Source organism: Brassica napus, chromosome C1 (genome assembly GCF_020379485.1).
Source record: "Brassica napus cultivar Da-Ae chromosome C1, Da-Ae, whole genome shotgun sequence".
Taxonomy (NCBI): domain Eukaryota; kingdom Viridiplantae; phylum Streptophyta; class Magnoliopsida; order Brassicales; family Brassicaceae; genus Brassica; species Brassica napus.
In genome coordinates this window covers 33,956,212-33,964,311 of record NC_063444.1, presented here as the reverse complement: position 1 = coordinate 33,964,311, position 8,100 = coordinate 33,956,212, and the positions used below count along the sequence as shown (strand labels likewise).

At 34.9% G+C, this 8,100-nt stretch overlaps 1 protein-coding gene across 11 annotated transcripts; it reads left to right on the top strand.

Moving 5' to 3' along the window:
• The first annotated feature begins 342 nt into the window (after positions 1 to 342).
• LOC106376766 (G-type lectin S-receptor-like serine/threonine-protein kinase At1g61490) lies at positions 343 to 4,403 on the top strand. Of its 11 annotated transcripts, none has more exons than XM_048745830.1 (10): positions 344 to 672; positions 771 to 809; positions 931 to 1,005; positions 1,355 to 2,554; positions 2,633 to 2,743; positions 2,847 to 3,013; positions 3,093 to 3,303; positions 3,393 to 3,630; positions 3,715 to 3,865; positions 3,955 to 4,403. In XM_048745830.1, the coding sequence occupies exons 4-10, from the start codon at positions 1,891 to 1,893 to the stop codon at positions 4,246 to 4,248; spliced, it is 1,836 nt and encodes a 611-aa protein (XP_048601787.1). In that variant the 5' UTR covers positions 344 to 672; positions 771 to 809; positions 931 to 1,005; positions 1,355 to 1,890; the 3' UTR covers positions 4,249 to 4,403. The 11 variants fall into 11 exon arrangements, with proteins under 11 accessions (XP_048601788.1, XP_048601787.1, XP_048601782.1 ...); XM_048745825.1 differs by having other exon boundaries at positions 931 to 1,171; XM_048745829.1 differs by having other exon boundaries at positions 926 to 1,005.
• Positions 4,404 to 8,100: the final 3,697 nt, after the last annotated feature.

Here is an 8,100-nt window from a genome sequence, read left to right as displayed (position 1 = left end):
ACTCAGGCCCATGACACCATTAGACTCAGGGCAAAAAAAAATTAATTTCTAAACTATTATTTTTTTTAAAAAAATCTGATAGATATATGTTTTTTCAAAATACCAGAAATATTTTTAAAAATAAATCTATGGAAATAAAAAAAAAAACACTTTCATATAAAAAAAATTTGGATCTATTTTCTTATTTTTAATATAAAAATATATGTATTTTTTAAAAAATCGGACTCTTATCTATTAAAAAATAAGGAGACAACGGATTGGGCCCGGTACGATCGCACCGCTGGCTCCCTATCTGAGCGGGCCCTGATTAGACTTAACCTTTTATATATTATTCATGTTCGAGTTAAACTTCTAATGCTGAAGCCAAACACCAACACACTTGAGTTACTGTCTATACTCACCACGAAATCAGATCTTCCATCACCAGAACAGCATACGGGAGGTGACGGATCACAGGCTAATGCTTTGATCGCTATCAACGAGAAGTGTGTTAGATTCGTCTTCTGAAGGGATCCGTCTTCCACATTTACTCATTCTTAATTTCTTTAATACATTGCGAAATAAAACTGGCTTTTTAAATTTCCGCATCGTTTCTGTTGAATCAGTCTTGACCAAGAATCTCGAAATCACGAATCTCTCTACACAGAGACTTTTACCAAGATTAATTAACTGGTACATCCCGTGTGAGAACTGAGAATTAGCTCACAAACTTCACTACCTCCTCCAAATTGTTTTAGGAATCTTTGGTCTAACGGAGGTTTCTCTCCTAGGGGTACAATTCGAGGCAAGAAGATAAGAACAACACTTAGGTCTTCACGTTTCCTTTTACACTCTGCTTTGTTATTTTGAAGTATAAGGGGTGAAACCACTAACAATAACAAAGGTCTGATTGATTAATATTCTCAACTGTTTTCAATTGATGCAGTGTAGATGCTTATCTTTCAGTGTGAACATGGAACACAGCAAACATGATATTTCAATCTGAATCAATGCGTGGTTGAAAAGGTCAAATATTGGACTCTCTGTATATCAAACTGAAAATTCTCATCTTTCGATTGATGCAAGGGTATGGGTGCCTATCTTTCATTGGTTCGTGTCCCAACAAGCTAGTAACATGACCAATATTGCTTGATTGGTTTGGTAAAAGTCTGAACTTCTTCTTGGCAATTACGTGAGTATTGATCTACTAGGTTTTGATTTATTAAAAATAAGTTTTAGACTTATGGTCAACATTGTTTATATATATGCTCTTGTTATATGGTCGCTTCTTCAACTAATCCGAAGAAGTTAGTTTTTGGAAAGCAGATGGAGAAGAAGTTATTTACTTCTTTGCTCTTGTTTACCATGTTTTCAGGTATTAGCTTCGCAGGGATAACGACAGAGAGTCCTTTGTCAATAGGACAAACACTCAGCTCCTCTAATGAGATTTATGAATTGGGATTCTTCAGTCCTCCTGATAACTCACAAAATCAGTATGTCGGAATCTGGTTCAAGGGTATCATTCCCCGGGTGGTTGTGTGGGTGGCCAATAGAGAAAAGCCTGTTACAGACTCCACAGCACATCTAGCTATCAACATAAATGGGAGCCTTCTATTATTGGATGGAAAACATGGGGTTCTGTGGTCCACCAGAGAATCTTCTGCATCTAACGGGTCTCGTGCAGAACTTTCAGACGAAGGAAATCTTATTGTCACAGACAATGTTTCAGGAAGAAGGCTATGGGAAAGCTTTGAGAATCTTGGTGATACTCTGCTACCTTTCTCACCCTTGACCTATAATTTAGCCACCGGTGAGAAGCGTGTATTGACCTCTTGGAAAAGTTACACCGACCCATCTCGTGGTGACTTTGTGGCTCATATTACACCGCAGGTGCCATCGCAGCTGTTTACTATGAGAGGCTCGACGCCTTACTATAGAACAGGTCCATGGGCTAAAACAAGGTTCTCCGGGATACCACTAATGGATGAAACATTAGCAAGTCCATTTAGCTTTCAGCAGGATGCAAATAGGTCAGGGTCTTTCTCTTATGTAGACAGAAGCTCAAAGCTTTCACGTCTACTTATAACATCCGAGGGCACTCTGATGAGGTTCCGGCATATTGGGACAGAATGGGAAGTAAGCTATCAGGCTCCAGCCAATCCGTGCGATGTTTACGGTGTATGTGGACCTTTTGGACTGTGCATAATGTCAGATTCTCCAAAGTGTAAATGCTTCAAAGGGTTTGTACCAAAATTCCCTGAGGAATGGAATAGAGGAAACTGGACTGGTGGTTGCATAAGGCGTACTGAACTAGATTGCCAAGGGAACTCTACTGGCAAACTTGCAAACGTCTTCCATCCTGTTGCTAACATAAAGCCTCCAGACTTTTACACGTTTGTAAGTTCTGTGGATGCTGAAGACTGCTACCAAAGTTGCCTCCACAACTGTTCTTGCTTAGCCTTTGCTTATATTCGTGGAATTGGGTGTTTGATATGGAATCAAGAGCTAATAGACGTAATGCAGTTTTCTGCGGGAGGGGAGATTCTTTCCATTCGTCTTGCACGCTCTGAACTAGGTATGGATAAAAAGTAACACGTGATTGCTACTTCTTGCATTGCTTAATATTTATTTGTTTTTTTTTTCAATTTCTCAGGTAGAAATAAGCACAAGAAAACTATTTTGGCCTTTGCTGTTAGCATTTCTCTCTTTGTGATATTGGGTTCTGCTGCGTATGGTTTCTATAGATACAAAGTGAAACATAATGGTAACTCTCTCAAACTCTACTTGTTTGCCTATACATTTGCTTGCTAACGATAACACACTGATGACTTTACCATGTATCTTTCTATTCTTGTACTCTAATCCAGCTATTATAACAACGGATGCCTCAGAAGATTCATGGAGGAGGAAAGGTCTGAAACCACAAGATGTCCCGGGTTTAAATTTCTTTGAGATGAATACCATTGAAACTGCTACCAATAATTTCAGCCTGTCAAATAAACTCGGACAAGGTGGTTTCGGTTCAGTTTACAAGGTAAGATAATTTCTGTGTTCTTTGCTATTTTCTTATCTTTGTTTATGCTCTCAGGATGACCTTATCCAATCTGTTTCAGGGAAAGCTGCAGGATAGGAAAGAAATTGCTGTCAAACGGCTTTCTAGCAGCTCGGGGCAGGGAAAAGAGGAGTTTATGAATGAAATAGTACTCATCTCAAAGCTACAACACAAAAACTTAGTTCGGATTTTGGGATGTTGCATTGAAGGAGAAGAGAGGCTATTGATTTATGAGTTCATGTTGAACAAAAGCCTTGACACTTTTCTCTTTGGTTGATTCCTTTTTGCCTCATTCCTTTCCCAATTAGTAGTTTTCCACCATGTATAGAACTGATGCTTTTTACACTCTATTATTGCTTAGATTCAAAAAAAAGGCTTGAGATTGACTGGCCTAAGAGATTCAGTATCATCCAAGGTATTGCGCGTGGACTTCTCTATCTCCACCGTGACTCACGCCTCAAGGTCATTCACCGAGATTTAAAGGTGAGCAATATTCTTTTGGATGAGAAGATGACCCCAAAAATATCAGATTTTGGATTGGCTCGGATGTATCAAGGAACCGAATATCAAGACAACACTCGCAGGGTTGTAGGAACTTTGTAAGACTCTGACATCATAAACACGCTTAACAAGATCCATAGCCATATACTAAAACTTGGATGAACTTTTTTTATATTTACCAGAGGATATATGGCTCCTGAGTATGCGTGGACTGGTACGTTCTCAGAGAAGTCAGACATTTACAGCTTCGGAGTTCTATTGTTAGAAATCATCAGCGGAGAGAAAATCTCAAGATTTAGCTATGGCGAAGAAGGAAAAACCCTTCTTGCATATGTAAGTAAGTCTAAGCTTTCACACACTTGCCAAGGTTTAAAAAGAAGTTTTGTGATCTCATATTCTTAAGAACTGAAACTTAAAAACAGGCATGGGAATCTTGGTATGAAAATGGAGGAATCGATCTTTTGGATAAAGATGTTGCTAACTCATGTCAGCCATTAGAAGTTAAGAGATGTGTTCAGATTGGTCTGCTCTGTGTTCAACATCAACCTGCAGACAGACCCAATACACTTGAGTTGATGTCTCTGCTCACCACTACATCAGACCTTCAATCACCAGAACAACCCACATTTTCAGTGCACAAGAGAGATGACAGATACTTGTGTAAGGGTTTGAGCACTGTCAATGAGATAACACAATCTGCTATCCTTGGGCGTTAAGAAACGATGTGTAATGGAAGTTGTTGAGTTAAATTGATTTTTTTTCTTTCAATGTTGATAACTTCAACAACATCACGCTCTTTCATTTTGATACATTTTGGAACAAAATGGTTCTTAAGTTAGTGTTTATTTTATTTTTGAAAAATTCACTAGGATCTCAAGGTTAAGATGACCAAAATGTTTCATTAAATAGTTCAATAGACACTTATAATTCAAAACACACATTATTTGAAAATTATAAAAAATCTATTTTTTATTTAAATAATTATTTATATTTATATATTTATAAAGTAAGTGTATAAGGGTTTTTTGGCTCTTTAATAAAACTGCATTTGATCATTTTCTTCCTTGTGAGCTGTTTTGATGGAAAGTAAATATTTTAAAGTCATTTGAGAGAACTTTTCTTTATTTTTATTATGATTTGTAGGGGTGGGCAAAAAAAAAAAACCAAACCGAGTCAATCCGAACCAACCAAACCGAAACTGATTCAAACCAAACCAAAATCTATTTCAAACAATTCAGTTGAAGATATCTAAACCGAATAGTTCGGTTCGGTTTAAAACCAAACCGAACCGAGAAACCGGTGTGTTTTTGTAATTATTTAAATTAAAAATATTAGTAATACTAATACTAAACCCACGTATTTTTCATTTTTCATTCATTAGCATATATTCTTCTAACATAATATGTAATCATCAAAATATTTGATTTAAAAAGAAAATAGAGTACTAATAAATAAATACTCGTACAGTTTGTGTATAACATATACTAGTTATTGATTCGTTGCATGTTTTTTTTATGATATCACATGAAAGATGATTCGTTGCAGGTTTTTAATGATATAAGAGATATTACTAATGATGTTATTTTTTCTTACTTTAATTAACTTCATTTGTTTTAATTCTTATCTTTTTTTTTGTGAAATTAAAGGTTTTTGTTTCAATTTTATATTGAACTAGGTTAAGACCCGCGCTTTTCGCGGGGTGAGTTTAGTATTACATAATCAAAATAACTGAAATTTTTATTAGAAACATTTTTCTATTTTAATGATCATATACAAATTGAAAAATATACTATAAATTTCATGCCTTACCTCAGTTCAAAAAATAATTACATGCATTACAGTTTACCAAAAAATTGTGGGTTGACAGAGATTGTCTAAAGCCATCTCAGGGTTTGGTTATTTTACTGTTTTTTTTTTATCTAACCGCTCTATAAATTGGGTAATGAATTAAATCCCTGAAGCCCATACTAATTTTTTTTTTGTATTTGTCTCAGTAAACATACATACACATGTACTTTAAAAATCAATTGATAGATGGTGTTACTTCATTCTTAAGCCATGTTCAAACAATTACCCTTATCTTCAATATAGATTTGAAGCCTTTCAAATCTCTAACTAAATCAAAACCTGCAGCCATTTTATAGTTAAGAACAACTAAATGGTATAGAGAGGTAAGAGTCTATGCTTTGGAAGAAATTTATTACAGTATAGGTTACTCTTTGTATGGAAGAACAAATCGCTAACTGCAATAATAAATATAAAGAAATTCCATATATACTATATTAAATGTAAAAATCTTTGATACGAAAACTGCTATAATTTTGGTACATAATTGGTTTTGACTAAATATTTTCTATACTAATTTTTCCAATAGTAATTGTTTTTGACTACATAATTTCTATACTGCCATATATATATGTATCGTTGTGCATTCAATGATTAAAAGCGTTATTCAATATTTGAATGCAAGATTGTGATCCTATCAATAAATTAATATCTACGGTTTTCCTTAGGCAGATCTTTGAGTGCACATCAAGAATGTGTGTTCATTATTTCACATGATATATATGAACAAAGTTGATAATTACCAATTTAAGTTGCCCGGCAAACATTTAACTGATGTTTAGAATGATGCGAGGCAGTAATGGACCAATATACAAAAGACTGAAGTTATTGAGTTACTGATTTGAAACCATTCAAACATTTTACTGACTTTTTGACACCTATTTCTTGATCAGGTGTTTCTCATGAGGAATAACAACTTGGAAGTCTTAGGACATTTGATCCCAAAAAAAAAAAAAAAAATCTTAGGACGTTTTTTGACCAGACGTTTCTTATGAGAAAAAACATGTTAAGACATTTCTCATGTGCTAGACCTCCAAGTTAGATAATATCAAAAGAACGTTATACAAATGTTTCGCATGAGAACCTTTTATTTTCACATGTAACATAACTGTTGTAAGAGGTATTTTTCCACAGTAATTAATTAATTATCACATAAGTATATCTATCTAATAACGTTAATAATGGTAAGGTATGTCCAATGGCATAAACATGTAAATATTCTAGTAAAATATGGGTTTTTGAATAGAGAGGTTGAGAAGCTCTCTTGTGTTGACACCTCGGCATAATGGCATTCTTGTGAATACATTACAGTTCAAAGGTTATTTTATTAAAAATGTTCTTCCTTTTATAATAAGGGGATTTAGTTCACATAATTTTAATTTCTCTTAGAAAAATTAAACTAAGAAGAACCTAATTAAACGGATCCAAAAAAAAAACCGAACCGAATACAAACCGAACCGAACACAAACCGAACCAAACTAACTATGGTTTACTTCAGTTAAAAAATACTAGAACCGAACTAACCAAACCGAATCGAACCCGAACCCGAACCGAACCGAAAAGATAACCGAAATGCCCACCCCTAGTGATTTGTCTCTGTTTTAAGCCTAAAAGAACTTTATTGCCCTATAGATTTGTCTCTGTTTTAAGCCTAAAAGACTAAAAGAACTTTATTGGTGTATTTTTTTTGAATGAATGTTAAATTATATTTCAAAAAAAATATATAAAGAATGTTAAATTATATTTATCAAAAAAACAGTTTGTACATCAAATGCAACTAAAAGCTGAATGTAATTTTAGTTATAGATTCCTTTACAACCTTGTGCCAAACCAATATTCCAAGAGCTCCACACATTTCTTGTTGTGTGAATGCCGCAGAAGACTGAAACGGTTCCTGGTGTATTTTCTTCCCAAGCGTCTGGCAGTTTATGCTCTCACTGGTGACACAAATGTTGAATATGCGTCGTAATTGTTAGCTTAAATGCAAGGTTTCAAGACTGTGCTCTAATTACCATAATCTGTAAGAGTATTAATCAGTTTACATGCTGAAGTCAATTAATTAGGTTACATGCTGGATTTCTTTAACTAGGTCAGACTGACAATTCTCATCTTTTGGTTCATGTCTATTTTTCTCAGGATAAAACAATGTTTTGTGTTCCAGTGTTTGATTCGTTGATACGAAAATGACGGTGCTGATATGTGAACTAAAATGTTGCGTGTTTCAGCCTTTGATAGAGTAAAAGTTGAAATTCTCAGTGGCAAATAAATAAATATCCTAAGTGCGCTTACTTTTTCGATTAACCATCTGGAACGATTAACCATCTGGAAAGAATTCTAGAATTAACCAAACTGGAACAATCAATAGATATGTGACTTATTGGAAAACTGGTGTAAGCTGGTCAATCCCGGCACTGTGTGAATGAAAACAAAGCACGAAGAATAGTCACGTCGTGTTTGCATAATCAGTAGGGTGAGGTTCATGGGCCAAGAGTGGATGTAGATGTTCACAAACATTGACGGGCCGAGGCGTTACAATTAGTATGAGAGCCAAAACCTAATGAAAGTGTGTAGTCGAGTGGACTTTCACCATCGGAGGGTGACAATACAGATGTGGAGAATGTTGCACTCTGTTAGTGGTAGTTAATTAGGTTGAAATAGCTTATAAGAATTGATTTGGCTAACTATGACACAAAGTGCACTTACTTTTTCGATTAACCGGAGAT

Bases quoted from the DNA above. Each gene is read 5' to 3' on its own strand.
- LOC106376766 (XM_048745830.1), top strand. From the start codon at position 1,891: ATGAGAGGCTCGACGCCTTACTATAGAACAGGTCCATGGGCTAAAACA. The intron at 3,631-3,714 runs GTAAGACTCTGA...TATATTTACCAG, and splicing joins CGCAGGGTTGTAGGAACTTT to AGGATATATGGCTCCTGAGT. The intron at 3,866-3,954 runs GTAAGTAAGTCT...ACTTAAAAACAG, and splicing joins GAAAAACCCTTCTTGCATAT to GCATGGGAATCTTGGTATGA.